The 19,623-nt window shown below is 29.4% G+C and overlaps 3 protein-coding genes across 3 annotated transcripts; 2 read left to right on the top strand and 1 right to left on the bottom strand.

Annotated features, from left to right (window-relative positions):
* Positions 1-5,618: 5,618 nt before the first annotated feature.
* LOC108567272 (flexible cuticle protein 12-like) lies at positions 5,619-8,218 on the bottom strand. The gene is made up of 3 exons (XM_017927637.1): positions 8,186-8,218; positions 6,295-6,413; positions 5,619-5,990 (listed from the first exon to the last, which is right to left on the bottom strand). Exons 1-3 carry the CDS (start codon positions 8,192-8,194, stop codon positions 5,801-5,803), a joined length of 318 nt encoding a protein of 105 aa, XP_017783126.1. The 5' UTR covers positions 8,195-8,218; the 3' UTR covers positions 5,619-5,800.
* A 5,568-nt stretch (positions 8,219-13,786) lies between these two features.
* Positions 13,787-14,494, top strand: LOC108567271 (endocuticle structural glycoprotein SgAbd-5-like). The gene is made up of 2 exons (XM_017927636.1): positions 13,787-13,884; positions 14,074-14,494. The coding sequence occupies exons 1-2, from the start codon at positions 13,876-13,878 to the stop codon at positions 14,383-14,385; spliced, it is 321 nt and encodes a 106-aa protein (XP_017783125.1). The 5' UTR covers positions 13,787-13,875; the 3' UTR covers positions 14,386-14,494.
* A 3,105-nt stretch (positions 14,495-17,599) lies between these two features.
* Positions 17,600-18,027, top strand: LOC108567270 (flexible cuticle protein 12-like). Its single transcript, XM_017927635.1, has 2 exons — positions 17,600-17,628; positions 17,692-18,027. Exons 1-2 carry the CDS (start codon positions 17,620-17,622, stop codon positions 18,007-18,009), a joined length of 327 nt encoding a protein of 108 aa, XP_017783124.1. The 5' UTR covers positions 17,600-17,619; the 3' UTR covers positions 18,010-18,027.
* Positions 18,028-19,623: the final 1,596 nt, after the last annotated feature.

Raw genomic sequence — 19,623 nt, 5'->3', positions numbered from 1 at the left:
TCAAGACTTGGGCATCCTTGTCGGAGTCCAAAGGCTTAGCCAAAGCTACAGCTACCAAAGCGGCCAAAACGAAGATCTGCAAAGAAAGCGAAACGTATTTATTAATTCACTGCCGTCCATTCAAAATAATCCAAAAGGAGTATGACTAAATCACTAACCACTTTCATTTTTGTTGTTGGGAATTTCTTGTTCGAAGAAACAATGAGATGATTCTGGTTTTTGGTATCTCTGGCCACGGTTTATATACTAACGAAAGAATGGTCCCACCACATATTTTTTTTGTCTGTTTCCCTCCTTCATTTTCGGATACTCTTCAATTAAAATGTCTTTCATAACAACGAAGAAGACTTTAAGACAAGTTATTAAAATATTTACAATTAAGAATATGGTTTTATATTGTTTAAGCATAAAAACTAAGTGTCCAAATTTTATTAATTTTATGAAATATTACGTTTTCAATGACATGCAGAAATGCTACATTATTTGAAGTTAATGTCGATTTCATATATATATATTTGAATGTTTATTAAACTAAGTTTAATGAATATATCTCATTTTTTTTTATTTATTTACAAAACTCTGTTTTATAGCAAATATATCTCATATATCGTAAAAAGTCAATGAAGAATAAACAAATACATTTTTATTTTGATTAAAAAATATAAAAGATTTTATATATAGCAATAATGTATCATAATTATATCTTATTTCTAACATTTGTCACGATTAATAATGTCAAGCTGATGGAAATTGTAAGTAGTTGAAGTCATCTAGTTTATGATACGTGTTGTATATTTATTGTCAAGTCGGATTTGGAATTATCTTGTAAGTGTATATACCGTATACAGCTTAAATAAATAACTAATTGTGGTTATCCTTTTGTGAACCGTAGAAACGTTGACAACCACCGCTTGTATGGAAACTACTCTGTCCTTGGTAGCTTAACGAATTGACTTTTGATCTAAGGATGTTTCTGTCATGTTTTCACTAAATTCCCTTTTGCACCTGTATTGATCGCAATGTTAATAGAATTATTTAATTAAATCGCGACATATTCTATGTATTCATTTAATCTTTACTTTACATTCTCGAGGGTCATCGACTCATATTGTCATAGAAGTATATTTAAATCAGATGCAAGAAGTGGGGGTTTTCTTCCTCAAATGTTATTTTTGGATTATGACCAAAAAATATATTAACATAATTTATTCGAATCTTCTTTAAATTTCTCGTATTTTATAAAAAGCGATTTCTACGTAAACCTAATAAACCTAAAGTTTCATATATATGATTATGCGAATTTGTTATATAACTTGATGAAATGGGGATTCTAATTTTGTACATCTTTATCTCGGATAAAAAGTATAATTATCGTTTTGTTTTCATGAAATATTCGAATTGTTAATATAATATAAATTATAAAGATCAATAAAATTTCAAATATTTCTACTCTCGACTTTATGATTTATATAATCAAAGGAAATTAAATCAAAATGCAGTCAAATATTTGGAATAGGGAAAGTGCGTCAAAGGCCATCAACGATTCTGTTCTTTCTACAAGCATATTCTTCGCGATTGATCAATTTTGATTACATAAATAGCCTCTTCAGAAGTCGATCTTCTTGCTCTCCTCCACGGTACGACGCTCGCTCTGAACAAAGCATTTGCCGAAAAAAAAATGAACGCCCCTCTTCGATTATCCACATTCTGCAGAATATTTGCTCGTTGCACAACGGACTGCGCAATCCAGACGTCCGTCTCTGTGCCTTCCTCCACGTTTTCGCAATAATTGCAGGCGATAAATAAAATTGAATAGTTGTTTATTTTTTTGTTTGTTGCTGTTGTATCTATTTTGAGTATTGTGCAGATAATTGGTGCTCTGGAACAATATATTGTACGGGATTCGAAGTAATATTTTGACATTTAAAGGTTCATCTCTCATCGTTTTCCCATAACCTTGTCATAGTGGTATATTCTTACGTATGTATATGTATGTGTCTGGTTGGTATTTGCACACGATTCCTAAACATCTCATTGTCTTCCATCCGCTCGTCGCATTCCAAACGGATATGTTAATAATATAAATTCAGTGATTTGAAACGTAATAATGGTAATAGCCAATTATCGATCCCTTAAGCAACTCGCATTTTATTGCATTCGATATGCGCTGAGGCTGAGTCTCATCCTCTCAGTCTGTACCTAATAATTTACTCTGCTGATTATCGCTCAGTTGTTGCGTCATTTCGCAGTTCGCATCTAACCATCTTCTAAACAAGTCCATCCCGATTTATAACTGTTCAATAAACATTTGAACATTGAATTAGACTATTTCGGTTTATCATCATCATCATTCTCATCCACTTTCCATTTCTTTTCTTTCATATTTACCGGCACCGTGCATTTCCATTATTAAATCTCGACGTGAATTCAATCACAATTGCATCCTCATTATTCGATTTCAATACGCATTTGAATACATCGAGTCGAGAAAGTTTCATGTCCACATCGTTGATGGATGACATAACATGATTGATTATGCGTTTGCACTTAGAAAGAGCGTACAAACAAAATATATTTTGCAAAATATATGCTTGCATTATATCAAAAAATTGCTTATTATAATATTTTTTAACTAAAATATAACAACAATGAACTTAAAAAAAAATCAGTATTTTAGAGCTCTCTAATTCTTATTTAAAATTAAATTTGTAACGAAATAATTAAACATTAATTAATTGATAATTAATAAATGTTAGTAATACTGAATGCATATTAATAGCATACATAAAACGTTTTTTGACGCGAAGCTCAACAGATTCAATAATGCGTCTTTTTTTTAATTATACGTTGAGCGTTGTTTCGCTTAGTTGTTTTCGCTGTAGAATTTCGTTACGAAACTCGTTCCATTCAAGGAACATTTAATTGCAGCCGGCTGCTTTATTCAGAGCAGTTTAACACTGAACTGATACAATTCATTGAACTTGGCCTTTGCCTAGACATTCGTACCAGACAGCATTCTTATAACATACACACACGTTTTACACACAAGTTACATAATAACTTTATAAATATAACACTATTTTATACATAATATTTGCGAATATCAATAGTTTTTAGTGTATTTCCTGTACGGAATATAATACATTAATGTTTCTTTACATTTTTAACTCAGGAAATTACAAAAAAAACATCATCAGTAACCTTGAAATTGATGTATGTTTATCTCATTTTATAATAGACAAATTTTCCAGTTTTTTTTTCTTCTGAAGATCCATTTATTTAATGGTTTATGTAACATCCGATGACCATGCCGTAGATTTAGTTGTTTTTATATTGGTAATAATTTACTTAAATTACTAAAATCATCAATCATTGATATTTCTGCTTCGCACGTAGAGATATAATACATAATCAGAATTATTGCAATTAACAATATAAAAACTAGTTTAGACATAAATATCATTAAATATATTTAAAACTTATATAAAACTTTTTGATGGTAACAAATAATTTTCAGGAAATAAGTTATTTCCGTGAATAAAAATTTATCGTTGATATATGACTTTTATGTTACTCATTGTCGGCTAACGAACATCTTATTTTGTGGATATGAAGGTTAAGTCGCTTCTTCTGGTAGCAAAATTGTATTTGTTTTTACGAGCACAATCATGTATGTGGACGAGTGGCGGATATATTCGCCCAACATTTTATACTACACAACTAGACTTATATAAAAGTGTATACACAGCCAGTCGCCAATCTCTTTGAAACCGTACAAATCCAAAAATAGATTTTGTGTACTAATTTTTAGAATTTATTTATTTATCAATTAAATTTTGTAATTTTAATTTTCAACTTATAGTGAACCGAACCGCACTATGCGATGATTTTACTGTATATTTATGAAATGTATATATTTAATTTTGCAAGTGAGCATCCAGATTCAAATTATATAAACAACATCTATAAAGTTATATAAAGCACATATTAAAGCAGATTTCTCAAAATTACAAATAACCCACTGACGTTATTGTTGTTCGGTGCTTCGATTATTGACGATTGTTGCGTAATTTTCGATAGAAACGAAATAAGGAAACGATTTTTAAGGAAAGTTTTCGAATTCCATCTTCTTCTATATATACGTATGTGTGTGTGTTTATGTATTGCAATTTGCGTAACACGTTATGTGGCGCCTACTCAAAGCTAATACTTTTCAATCGGATTCCCTCTTTAATAGGTCAAGGTTCCAGAGAAACAGAAAATAATTACGTCTCACGAAGGAAGAAGACACGTTACCGCGCGCTCTTTTATTTCTTTCTTTCTTTCGTATCTTCTACTTTAATTATAGCTGTTTAACTTTTCCTCAGAGTTATTAGGATTGAGTTACCTTGAACTAATCAGCAAGAGGATCGCCAATTTGAGAGAAATAATAAAAACAACAACGAAAAAAATTTAAATGGATTGCAGGATCTCATCTTTCCCACCGTCCGCTAAGTGATATAGATTTTTGTAATTAATCGGTATATTAGTTTAATAGATTTTAATTTAATAGCAGATAACTATTTAATGTTTGTTTTTTTTTACTTAATGATTATTACAGCAATTTGGTGAATGGATTGTAAACAAGTTATTTTTTTGTGAATTCGTGATTGTGCATTAGAATTGCATTTAGTCATCGCAATTTTAATTGTATGACATCAATAATACTATATGTTATTCAATTTTTGTTTTAAATATGTTATTCATATAAGAAAATCTCTTATTTTGTAAAAGTGCGTGAAAGTTAATAAATTTCTTATATTTGGCAACTTGTCAAAATACTGAAACAACATTTTACTCGTAAATGGCAACGTAATAAAATATTGTTGGTAATCTTGGTATTCGATCACTACAATGACAGTGAAACGGAAGAGTCGTGTGTGTTAACTAAATGGTTTATTATATAAAATATTTATACTGTGCGTCAACTTAAAATATGTAATTATATTTTCTTTATATTTACATGCCAGCAATTTTTAAATAGTAAATATATTACGTAAAAGTTGGGATGTAGTTTCTTACCTACACCTCATTTTTTTAAATAATCCTATCTAAACTACCTTGCCAAGTCAAGTGACATTTCCTAATCTAACGCAGTGATTCTCAAACCCTTTCGGACATTTTTTTTTGCGAAGAATGGGTGTGTGTAGAAAAACAATAAGAATTGATCTCTCATTAATTTTTTGCTACAAATTTTCTAGTTTTTTTTTTCTGAAGATCCATATATTTAATGCTTTATGTAACATCCGATGACGATGCTATAGATTTAGTTTTTTTTGGTAATAATTTGCTTCAATTATGACAGTTTAAGAGTCAAAACGATTATTTATTATTATTTTTTTACTTTTTTTAATAGACTTTATTCTAAATGTGGCTTTAAGCTAAGTCGTTCTAACCTAAAATAATGACGTAACGGATCATGCTGGTACTAATAATAAATATTATAATAAGTTGGTGTATTGAAACAATATGATATTATATTTTGTTTATTCTTAAAAATGTTATTTGTGAAAGGTAAACATAAAAAGTGTAAATAAATTTTTGACATTGTTTTATTTATATAAAAAAAATAGCTGTTATTGTTGTTGTTGTCGCTGCATGTTTTATACACTTTATATACATAAATATAGTATTAGATTTTTGAATCCGTTGCTGCTTGATAATTTTATGAAAATTATCAAAGAGCAAGGGGTAGGTCAATCACAAATCGATAAAGGTGTGCTTCGCATGAGGATTGAGGTTCAGGGGGCAAGGTGATTCATCAGACTTTGGGAAGGTGAGCTCCCTGCGGTTGGAATCCGTTTTCGTCGGCGATGTAAGTAACAGTATAGCTGACTCCATCCTTTCCAATGTAACTGAATTGTCCCCTGACGGCGATAACCTCATTGTCCGTTCCAGCATTGTTCAGCTGGCCCTGCTCGTTGGCGGAAATGCCATTGCTTGTTTCATAACTGTAACAGAGCGAAAGAGAAGAGTGCAGGATGATCATTGCAACACAATTGACTGACGGCAGATGATAACAATCGTGTGATAGGCATCGTGCATGCAGGCAGCATCGTTGCCGTTGCGCAAGGATTCGTTTGGAATGGTAATGTCACGAGAAGACGCTTCGGTACAGTACCGGTGGCCCCAAGGCACACCCAACTACCATCATCATCCAGTGGGTGGATGATGCCTCTAACTTTCTTTCTTCACGATCCGCACGACATAATCCGCCGGATTTCACACCTCGACTAGATCAAGTTTTTCACTTACGCCCAATTGTAACCGTCGACTCCGATGTTGTCCAGGTCGTTTTTGACCACCACAGCATCCTTGTCTGAACCTTGTGGCGCTCCCAACGATACGGCGATCAAACCGGCCAAAACGAATACCTAAAGATAACATAACTCAATCAAAAAACTATATTTGAATTTGTAACAACATTAACTAATACTTTGATCCAATTTCAAATCAAATCAGAAAAAAAAATCGAATCAATTTATATACATAAAACTTCATATGAAACATCTGTCAATTAGAAAGTAACAACATTATGTAAATAATGTTTCAAAAAAAAAACCTTACGAATCGATTCACATCAAATGATTGATTTGTGCAACTGCCAATAAAAAAACACTTTAACATTCCAATATGTAAATATAGACCATTTTAGATCATTAAATTTAAAAAAAACTCTAAATTTTACTTCACATCAATACACTACAAAAAATTACATAACATTACGTTTATTATCTCGAACGATTTACATGAATCATATCAAGTAGTGACATCTCTCATAGAAATACCATAGTTAAGAAAACAACTTAAAAAACATGTTTATTAATTTAATTACCAAATACCAATAACCTTGTCAATCTTGATGAAAATAGATATTCTTGTCCAACATTTTTGATCTTCCGAAAGTAAAATTTTCGGTTTCTTTAGATAGTTTATAGTTTTTTTTTTCTGTTTACAATTACACATAAGTAATTTCTGAAAAATGCGTGCAATTTAACAATGGAAATTTCGCTTCAAATTTATTCAAAGAGCGTTCTCATAAATAATACAAAAATTTCATGAATACATTTTAGAAAAGTTTCTTTTAGCAAACAAATAAATTATAGTTTCTATCTTCTTTTTTATCTAAGAATGTAAAAAAAATAACTAAGTATAAAGAATACGTAAGATAGTTCAACTGATTTATATGTAGATTTTTTGTAAGTTTAAACGAAATTCATATTTTTTTTAAGAAATAATAATAATGAATAATATGTGATTATGTTATAGCAAAAATATATTCATTGAAAAAGTCAATAGAAAATAATGAACAAAAACAACGCGTCGCAAGGTGCTAACTATGATTAGTGCAATTTTCTAATTAATAAACTAAATGAAGCAGCATTCAGTCACAAGTTGAAAGTGGTTGAAGTGTCATCTCCTAAATTTTAGGTGAGTTAAACCAATTAATTAAGAAAACTAAATTAAAATTAAAAATAACAATGCGTATTGTGCCATGAAAGAAGTATACAATGGATTCAAATCGAAATGCAAATTGATTGATTCGAATGCAAACGCCATTTAAATGCGTTTAGGAATTTATGAAAAAATGCAAAGGAGAAAAAACTGTGCGAAGATTTATATAAATGAATGGTGAAAGTAAAAGGATTTCAAAAACCAATTGGCATTTAAGCATCTTTTAAATAATAATAATAATATCTGATTACTTATTATTTTCATCTCTAATTTACTCTCAGATTATGCAGCTATTGTAATTACTTTTAAAAAATATATATTATTAATAGAATGTGCTAAAAAAATGCATATTAATCGAGAAGACGAGGGAATTATGCAGCCGGTGAAATGTTAAGTGAATTCCAAAAGAATATCCGATTGCATCTTCGACATTTATATCGTCGTTTTAACATTGAATTTATTTATTGAGGTTACGCGACAAAGCTGTTAGCTAGTTTATGGAATTTTATTGTTTTCTTCCATATAAAATCTCTTTACGAGTATTGTTGTATAATATTTGTGTTTATTTATTTATTATTTTATATATTTAAACAATAATTAACTAATACAAGTAAGTAATGAGTTTGTGTAATGAGTAATGAGATTATTAATTAGAATATGTAAAAAATAATATTGTTGTTTTTTGCCTTACCAATTTCATGTTTATTAAATAGATTTGAATTAAATAAAATTAATTAATTAATTTGATCACTGTATGTTGAACAGTTTATTACTGCTGTAACTGAGATTGTCCGAACCGTGGGGCCTTATATATGATTGCTATGAATCTTCAGGATCTCGCGGCGTGTCTTCACTGACATTTTACCACTACCACTTGCATTGGGTGGTTACGTTCAGGAGGGCACATACCATCCGCACTCACAACATCTATAGAAATATTCCCTACATTCCAAAATGATACCATCATGTCGAGATATCCTAGTAAAGAAATATGTTTATTTCACTTAATAATGTATTCATTTCAGTCCCATCAGCATAAACAATTGCTGTTGTTTTTATTTTCTTTTCTCAGTAATTACATTAATAATTAAGTCCACGCGAACAACTCATTATTGAATATCGTATTCATTTAAATATCTAAGTAGTCGACAATTGAAAATGTCAATGCTTCTTCAAATAAATAAAAGAAAAACAGAGTCAAAATGTTTATTAAGTAATATTTTATTCCTGCTAATTTCAGAAACAAAATTTGTAGCTTCTAAATTTCAATGCTTATTCTAATAAATAAATCAAAACAGGAGCAAAATCTTTATAAAGTAATATTTTATTCCTGCTACTTCCTGCTAATTTTAGAAACAAAATTTGTATCTTCTAAATTTCAATGCTTATTCTAATAAATAAATCAAAACAGAACCAAAATCTTTATAAAGTAATATTTTATTCCTGCTAATTTTAATGCTTCTTCAAATAAACAAATGAAAAACAGAATCAAAATCTTTATAAAGTAATATTTTATATCTGCGAATTCTAATACTTTTTAAAACACAAAATATAATAAAAAATTGTATTTATTAAAATATCTTCTACAATATACAATTGAAATAAACGAATAACATAAATGAAATCTTTCTAAATTAATATTTAAAATTTACATTAATTATTTAAGTTAATATGTTATTCTTAGAAATTCCAATGCTTTTTCAATCGTTAAAAATAATAAAAAATAATCCATCTGAGAAATCCAATGTTTACTCAAGTACTAAAGATATTAAAAAATGAAATTAACTATCTTTATAAGACGTCATAGTACTATGAGTGACATATATGTTTACGTTAACGAAGGTTACGTTCGGTAGTAAATCCGAACAATTTTATAGGAAGTATGCGGCAACATAAAACGGATACTCGTTAATCTTACTTTATGGGACGTTTCTTAGTCATTTCGCGAATTGATCACTATTTGCACTATGTCAACACATACATTGTTCATTTTCTTTAAAAAAACGAATAGAATTAGCAATGTATACTTCAATTTCTTAATATAATGAAACATTGAAATGCAGAAGATTCGCGTTAACATTTAAAATATAGAAAGTTCTATTTTTTTGCATTATTGATGATAAGATACTAATGCTAGTGTTGTCGCGTTTGTCAATGTGTTAGGTTAAACACGGCGATTTCAAAGCGACTTCCTGATTCTCGTCACATGCTCAATGTCAAAGGTCTTCCAGTTAATAAATTTCAACATATAACGTCACCAGAAAATTATAATAGAAAAGTATTAATTATGTTTTGCATAGGAATATTTGGTTATTTGTAAACGTAATTATCATTGTGTTCTGGTGTCATCATTGTACGATATTTAAGCTTATTTTAGCATTTTTATAAATGATTTAGGAATGAGTTAAAATTCTTGCCCGTTGAAAATGTTGTTAAAATTCAATTATATTATAATTATATAAATCTTATTACAAGAATATACATCTCAATAGCCACTAGAGATAACTATTTTGTCTTATATAACAGTTAACAAATAATTGAAATATATGTTTTTATTTACAATTTATTTATAAACAAAATAATAAAAGTGCTTTTATGACACAATTCATATTTAGTATATAAATTATTAATATATAAGTTTTAAATATGATATAATTGAAACTGTTAATACTCTGTCGTGTAATTCAATTTAATTGAGATAATGTGGAGTACATAAATGTTGTTGTCAATTGAACGACTGTAAAGTTCAAGATTTCCTTTTTTGTAGCAATCCCATATAAATATATTTGTGAACAATTAGTGATGCACTTTATTTATATTTCGTCGGGATGTGGTAATGTCGCAAGTGGTAAATGAGGCAATCGTTAACGTATGCGACATATCAATGGTGTTCGTCATTGTTCTCTGAAAACTGCAGCAAGGAACGCGCGGAGCGTCTGTAACTCATGTATTCCAAATCCGGAGAGAACAGATTGTTCTGTGTGTGGTAAATAAACTCTCAATTTGACATTTAAGTAGCAGAAGCGCCGAGTGAATATAATATCTGAGAAGAGGATTGTCTGCACCGTTTTCAAGGATACGGACACGCGAATATGCATTAAATACAAGAAATTTGCAAAAAGCAATTAGTGAAATGTCGTTGCTTCGATTATTTATACTCAGTCGCACGAGACAATAAACCATGCAAATTTCGCTGCTCGAAAAAGAGAAGAAGAAAAACAAGAGTATGCGCGTTTATATTTATTTGCTTCTATTTCTTACAGATCTGTGCTTCTTGCATTGAATCGCACGATTTTCAATAAAGGCGTGCAGAATTATGTATTATTTATGTATCGTCGCATGAGGACAATAAAGATGAAAATGTCGCAATAAATCGATGAGCATACAGAATAGTGATATAAGTGATGTTGCGGAGATAGCTTATGCAAATTGTAGTCTTTTATAAATATCAAGAAGCAACAATAAATAAAATTATAAAACGTTAACATTTTGTGTGTATGCGAGTAAAACTGTGTACGTGCGAAAATTAAAAACGATTCGCCGACATTCGAAGTTAATTAATTATACAAGTTATGAAATTAACTTTTTCGTATAAACATTAGTTAATTTATAATCCTCGTAATACTAATCACGTATTTACTCCACATTTATAGCTATAAAATTCCAATTTTATGCAAGAAAAAAAAAACGCGATAATCTTAATGTCCAACTGAGAGGCGGCAGATTGAGTGAAAAAAAATGAAAATAAAAACAAGACAGCTCATTTGGTAAAGATGCCTTCGGCAAGGATGAACTAAATCTGGGTTATCCTCGAGACTGTTGTTTGGGAAGATTTTCGTACATCATCATGTGCGTGCGGCGTGATATTTCGTAATGTTTTCTCCGCTTAATATCGCACATGTGTGTGCGGTTATGCGCTTATAAACGAATTTAATACATCTAATTGGAGATATTTTATTAATGGAAAGGTTAAATTAAGGCAGCAGCTCTAAAGTTCATCAAACATTTGTCGTTTAGCATTTCTATCGCGCGCTTAATAATGCTTTAAATAGATTTATGCAATTCGTTTATCTCCATTAAATCGCGCAATATTTCCTTATTTATTGTTGCCGCTTATTGTTCTCCATGCACATACACACTTCATACAATTTGATACCGATCTTCCTATTTTCGAAACCGTAATAATAATATCTGTGTACAAAATTGCACATTTCCTTAACCGGTTTTACAAACAATCAGAACTCATCAAAAGTAAACAAATTTATTATCAAACGTTTAATATAACATCTAAACTTGGAGGAAATTGTATATAAATATACATTTTGCATCAAAGCAAGACGCTCTTAAAATATATGATAATTTGCATATGCCATTTAAATGGCAAATCTCATTTCTATGAAATTTTCGAGAAAGCGCGAAACTTTTACAGGAATTGTTGTTTTGTAAATACTATGTATAACATATTTTATAATCGATTTAGTTTCTCAACGAAATCTTCGGCCGTGTGACTACGGGAATAACGTGAGAATTGTTTTTGGGTTCGTCGCCTTACCTCACCTTAAAGTTTCTAATAAAATATAATATAACGTGTACAATTTACACTTTAGCTTGTTGCAATTATTTATAAATAACATGACATATTTGACTGCAAATAACTAAACAATTTTGAAAAAAAAGAAAATTCCAGAATCATTATATTAAGAAAATTAAAAAAAAATGTAGTACTTAATTTTGGATTCCTCGTCTTACCTCACCTTAAAGTAAAGAAATATAAGATATATAATTTACGCTTATATCAATTAGCAGCTACCACTTTTACTCTGGTAAACTAAATTGACACCATCGCTTTTTTTGCTGATTTTTGTGTTCTTGATTTAACTGAGGGATTTGCACCTTTTGCGCTCCATACCATGGATCGTACTTATAGAACCAAGATTCATCACCTGTTACTATTTTCCTAAAGGTGCTAGACTCTCCATTTTCAATTTTTTCTAAGAAATATTGGGCAAAACGAACACATGCCTTTTTCGGTCGTCATTTAAAATTCGTGAAACCCATCCACCATCCTACATTTGTGTCGTCGGTGAATTTCTGTCAACAACACATCACTAATCTTGCATTTTCTCCTATCCATTCTTACCGATCTTCTTGAAATTTGACACGAAATCGTGAAACAACGTAATGGAGAAACAACTTTAGTTTTATCAGAAACAAATGTATTAACGCCAACTAAGCGAACTTTTACAATTTACGCAATTACCTTTCTTCAAGTATTAGAAAACCTTCTCTTAAGTTGCGTTCCTTGACGACAAGCATGAAAAGAAGTTAGATTAATTTACAGATTTTTAGTCTTACAGTAAACTTCTATAAATCGATTCTATTTATCGAAGAAGTTCTAAATAAGGTTTTACAGTATGGCAATTTTTTAAATATTTTTTGCATCAGATTTTCTAAAAAGATGCAGCAACTTTATACTGCTCCGTATTATAGAAGTAACGTGAGAATTATTATTGGGTTCGTCGCCTTACTTCATATTCAAGTTTGTAATAAAATGTAATATAGCGAATGTAAATTACACTTTAGCATATATCAATTATTTATAAATACATCACTTATTTATTCTCCAACATGATATTAATTTCTCTGAAACAAAATATATCGACTATAATAATTACATCAAACTGGAATGTAAAAAATAAAGTATATCTGACAATAGTAAAGTTCAATTGTCAGGCATAGGTCTTCCTACAGTAGCCCTTTTTAATGTGTACTTCTATTACGACTACTACTTTTACCACTTTTTTATGATTATTTCAATAAACGTTATTATAATTTATTATTTTTAATTGATAATTAATATATTATTTGCATTATTTTGCAATTATCTACAAAAGAATATATGTGTAAATAATTGCAAAATTTACTTATGAGTATCGATTTTGTAACTATTTTCAATTTTTAAAGAATAATTTTATAATTACTAACTGTTATTGTTTGCAACAAAGAGAAAATAAATATTATTTCATTGCAAACAGTTTGCTTAGTTTATCGCTGCTTGAATGGCATTTACGAAATTTCTAATTGGGTTTTGTTTGCAGAAATGTATTGAAATTAAAAATTCGTGTGTGCCATCGATAATTGCGAACAGCGGCTGCAGAAGAAGTAGCAGCAGCAGTAAAATTAAGTGTCGTCCCTAATGTGCTAATTGCACGAGATGCGATTCGCGTGGGGAAACCCAAACATCCCCTTCTATGCATCTTTTTCTTCGACGGTATATAAAGATGCGCGGATAATTGCAATAATGATATAACGTGCATTGTTGTAGTATTGTTGTTGACACACACACTCAGACAGAGGAGACACAAACCGGCTGCTGATATCATGAAAACGGTGAGTTTCACTTCGTCTTGGCCACACAAAGGTGCAACACGACATATAATAATATTTATCATTCACTTATACGCATTTATTTTGACAGTCATTATTTACTACATGCATATTTTCTATGCGTGATAATGATGATTCTGAGTTTATGCGATCTTTATTTTCATTCGTTTTGTTGCATGAAATGTGTTTTAGTTGTTGTTAGTTCTGTCGGTGGTCGGGGTTTGTCTTGCGAGACCGCAGGGTGGTAAGGATGCTACTATTGTGCGATACGAGAGCGAGAATGGTGGTGCCATTGATGGTTACAAATTTGGGTTCGAGACGAGCGATGGTACCAAGCGTGATGAGGAGGGCACTCTTAAGGATCTGGGCGGAACCGAAGGACCGGCCATTGTGATCAAAGGATCCTTCACTTGGACTGACCCCGAATCTGGGCAGACTTTCACCATCAATTTCGTAGCCGACGAAAATGGATACCAACCGGAGGGCGCACATTTGCCTAAATAACTGAAGCACTCTTCTGCAGCCAAGTTTTTTTCTTTACTTTAATTGTAATTATACGAACGCCACCGTTTGCTCATTTGTTCATATGTTTTTTTTTGTGTTTTTATATTTTGTGGGTAAAGATTTTATAAATAAATTTATTTAAAAACGATTACTCTAATTCTATTATTAACCAAAATAGTAATTACATCAATATTATTAAATAAATGAATTTATATACTGGAAAATGTATTTGCATACAATATACATCTTACATTTTCAATTATTCATACTTAATTGAAATGTGAAAGATATTTCCAAAATATCTGAAAAATGAAATAATATAAAGAAAATTATTTCAAAAATATAATAATTAATGAATAACAAAAATTAGTATTCATATTTTAGAAAATTCTTGATTGATTATTCGTTTTTACTAAATGTAACTAAATAGTCAATATTATTTTTTCCAGGAATTTGATAAAAATATAATAATTCTTGATTTATTAAACATATCTGTATACTTAATGTAATTCATGTATATTAAATATATGCACGTTTCCCTTCATGAAACATCAAATTTTCAAATCAATCACGTCTCTAAACATCCTTGACCTTTGTGTATAAATTATGGTATTATTTTGAAACGATGGCTCTGCTGGTAGTTTCGAATCTAGGATATACCTTAATGATGACTCAAATTATGTGAGATGTAATGTATCAAATGGAATTTATCGTTAATAATTCCATTTGATACATTACATCTCACATAATTTGAGTCATCATTAAGGTATATCCTAGATTCGAAACCACAATGGTTTTTCTTTTGTAAACTCAAATTAATTAAGTTTTACGGCCAGCTTTCACCTCGCCATAAACACAGATAAATGTAGATACAGTATGATGCAATTAAAATCCTAAATTAACAAATAAAATACATACACACACATCTTCGTCCACGCGTTTTGTAATCTCTTATGTCAGAGTGTCGGTATGTGTGATGTTTGTGTTGAATATTTTTCGCATATTATTTAATTAATCTTAATTTAAGTTTTTTCTCATTTTAAGCAATCAATATATATTTAATAATTATATAACGTAAATATAATTAAATTAAGCAAATTAGATTTAAAATTTATGAAAAAAATATTTAAGAAATTTTGTAATCTAAAAGAAAGGATGTACAATTGATGAAGTATTTTCGATTGAGAATTTTCTTACCAAATATAGTTTCGTATTGCATCTAAATAAAACAAAGTTGACCTAATTTTCTTTATTTATAAATTTCTGAAAAAAAATGTAAGAATTTGTAAATGCATTTTCGATATCGTGCTTAAAGTAAATCTTACCACGCAAAAGCAATATCTAGATAACCTCTTCCTTTTGAGATGATGCGATTTAAAGAGAATTCCAATGAAAAAATAAACATTTATTTGCATCATTCACAACAATTCAGTGTTCATTGCGTTATAACAATGTAGATATATTTCTATACTATTACAGGTCATAATTACCTTTAATTTAGATTACAAAATACAACAATATCTCGCATAGTCCGGCTTCTATCTGTCCGGATTCAATATAATCCAGTTTGAAAATCTTAGACTAAATTTTAATTGAAGAAAACAAAAATACACTAAATTATTTTTCGTTTTTAAATGTACATTTAAAATATGTGAATTATAAAAATGTTTACGTGTCTGATGAATGAACTTGTAAAATTGTTAAATAATATTGGAAGACGATTTAAGTAAAAGTGTGACTAAATATAAAAAGAACTGATGAGAACGGTTTCCAACCACAAGGTGCCCATATCCCACAACCAGAATACTAAATACTCGCTAATGATTATGTAAATAATTGAAAATCTCTGATTAAATTAAATTAATTTATCAAAATATTCCTGATTATTTATTTCTATTCCCTTATTGAAGTATTACAAAAAAAATGTATTTCTTAATATTGTTATATTTATTACAAATATTTCGAAGATTCCAAAACTATATACAAATATATTTATCAATCCTTAATTCCGAGTAGAAAGAACTAGTATTGGTAGCTATTTGACCTAAATTAGAAGAGCCATTAAAAATTTGTAAATAAATTGTCTAAGTATTATTTCAAATGTACAATAAAAAATGATTATAAAATGATGTAAATTAAAATTATACTCTAACTCTAAAAATGTATATTTCTATCCAAATATATTTTTCCTTTTAAAAGATGGTAATGTTTTGTGACTTAAATTTCCTATTCACGAGTATAACTTTCCATCAAGAAGTAATCAATTGGATTTTTTGGTCGTTTATATAATATAATAAACAACAATATTTATTTACCCGCGTGGGTTTACTTTATAGATAAAATATGTATGAACAGCTGATGTAATCTCGAATATAAATGCAGTCATAACTAAATTTAAGTAGCATCATTTTCTACAAAATGTTATAGCATAAATATTATAAGATACTACAATTATATTTATTTAAAAACAAATATTTAGGTTGATTGACCTATACATTTCAGCTTCTATATAGAATTTATTACTTTAGTTTTAGACAATTAAGTTTTTAAACCGTGTGAATGTATATGTTTACTCTTAGAAAATCGTCCCCATTCTAATAAGAATCATTATATTTCATGAGAATTCTCATCAATCAAGATATTTTGAATTCATGTAAATAGTTTTGCAGTTTATTAACTTGCCTACGCTATTTATTATAACTACATTTAATAAGAGTTTTTCTCATTATTGATAACAAACCAGCAGATTCATCACCAGTGAGTATTTCCAATAAATTTGCTATTCCATAAGGGTCGGCAAACCGGGGTAAATTACCCCAAATGGAGTGGAAAATTTTGGAGGCAATGAAGACGTTTAGCAATTAAAATTCTATGTATCCATGAGCAAATATTCAAATTAATTACCCGCTCATTTTTTTATCCAAAAACAGTTTATATGTACATTTAACTAAAAATCTTTATATAAACTTATATTTCTGTTATTTTTCAAACTTTTTATATTCATTCATTACAGTATACAAACGTAAACCAAATTAAATTATATTCAAGTATTCAAATTACAAGGAAAAAAATGAAGCGACAATATCGAAAGGTCACGCATCATCTGTTTGGCAATAATTCGTTCGTCGCAGAGGTTATTTTTTTTTTATATTAAAAAAATACGTGTATAAAAGATGATCGGTTTTAGTTTTTCGGCACAGTCAGTTTACTCGACAGACCAACAACAACACAAAAATGAAATTGGTGCGTACATAATAGTGTGAATTAAAGACGGCATTTTTTTATTTAATAATTGTAAATTTGTAGATCATTGCTTTCGCCGCTCTCGTTGCCGTAGCTTTGGCTGCTCCACAACACAAAGAGGATAAGGATGCTTACGTAGTTAAGCAAGAGTTGGACAACATCGGCGTCGATGGATACCAACACGCTTATGAGACCAGCAATGGAATCTCCGCCTCTGAACAAGGACAACTCATCAACGTTGGAACTGAAAACGAAGCCATCGCCGTCCGTGGACAATTCTCTTACATTGGTGCTGATGGTGTCACTTACACTGTTACCTATGTTGCCGATGAGAACGGTTTCCAACCACAAGGCGCTCATATCCCAAAAGATGATCACTAAACTACTATAAAAACTGATAAAAACACCTGAATAGCAAATTAAATTATTTCTATATATTTTGTCTTGTTTTTCCATTATCCTCTTATTTATGATATTCACAACAATCGATTAACATGATATTGAATTTTTCATATCATGAAACTCTGGTATTTATTAAAATATACAGTGGAACCTTGCTTAACCAGTTTAATCCGTTCCAAAATTTCCGGATTTTTACTCGTTTAGTGAAACATATTCAGAAATGCACATAATATGTGTACACAAGTTATAAAATTATGTAACAGGCGCGCAATCTGGGACTTCTCTTCTCTTCGTAACTCGTTATGCGAAACGTTGCTCGTTAAACGAGTATATTTTCCTTACAATTCATTTTTCTCATTAAGCGAGGTTCCACTGTATAAATAAATATATATAATAATAATTACAAATGTATTAGTACTTTCAACCAAAAGGTTAATCGAAGAACTTATGCCAAAAGAAAAAAATATACATAATTAAGCAACCGAAAGATTTCATGGTTCTTCTAACAAGAATCTATTAAAAACAGTTTTACTAATGAATATAACAATTTACTGGAGATAGCCGAATTATGTTGATTTGATAAATAAATAATGAAAATTACATAATTGTTCTATATTTATTATAAAAAAGACTACTAATATCTGTTCATATTGAAATTAAAATATTTACTAAATAAAAATTTGTCGTGTACTGTAAATTGAACGATAAACTACAGAATTCAACATAATAAGTTGAATCACATAATGAAATATAAGACTAACATCAATGATTTCTCATATAATTTATATGTGTTCAAAGAACGACATAGAATCGTTTATTTGAAACGAAATTTTATTAATTAAAACTAATAAAGAAAATAGTTATTCAGAAAGCTAAAAAAAATAAATTTATGGAAGGTTTGGTCCGATATAATTGATTTAAAATTGTTCTTATTATTTATAAATTAAATATATCAGCAAATAAGAATAATTATAATTATTTATTATTATTGACAATAGTACTTTTCGTCTGATATTTATTTTTATAAGACTACATTATGACAATATTTAGAGTGAAAACGTTCATCATTTCTTATATCGACGTATATTGTGTTAAATAATTCTTATTAAAACGCAAGGTCTCAACAAATACTCTTCTAAGATTAACATATTTGAGAAATAAACCTAAAGGTTATTAACGTGTCAATTAATTCATTAATTCTTCGTGTAATTTCTTTATAATTAGTATAATTAATGTGACAATAATCAAGAAATTGTTCACGCCCACTCGCATTTGTTAACAGATGAATCGGCGGCACACGTAATACCCGATGAGAATAAGATTCCAAAAATTTAAGTAAAAGTTATGCGACAAGAATTAGAGGTCATCGGACATCTTATTTTGCAATATTTTCTAGTTAGTGAGTCGTATATTTTTTATATGAAATTTCACGTATAAAAGATGGTCAACCGTGTGTTTTGACCATAGTTAGTTCAATCAACGAACCTACAACAACCTCATCATGAAACTGGTACGTTGAGAAGTGTTAAATGAAGAATTGGGTGATTTTATTTAATAATTGTAACTTTTTAGATCATTGCTTTCGCCGCTCTC

The sequence above is a fragment of the Nicrophorus vespilloides genome, unplaced genomic scaffold (assembly GCF_001412225.1).
Source record: "Nicrophorus vespilloides isolate i.1.1-1 unplaced genomic scaffold, Nicve_v1.0, whole genome shotgun sequence".
Lineage (NCBI taxonomy): Eukaryota > Metazoa > Arthropoda > Insecta > Coleoptera > Silphidae > Nicrophorus > Nicrophorus vespilloides.
Note: the sequence above shows the minus strand (reverse complement) of the source record. Positions and strands in the feature narration are given on the sequence as shown.

Excerpts from the sequence above, each read along its gene's own strand:
- LOC108567272 (XM_017927637.1), bottom strand. Across the intron at positions 5,991-6,294 it reads GTCGACGGTTACAATTGGGC|TTATGAAACAAGCAATGGCA; the intron begins GTAAGTGAAAAA and ends GCTCTGTTACAG.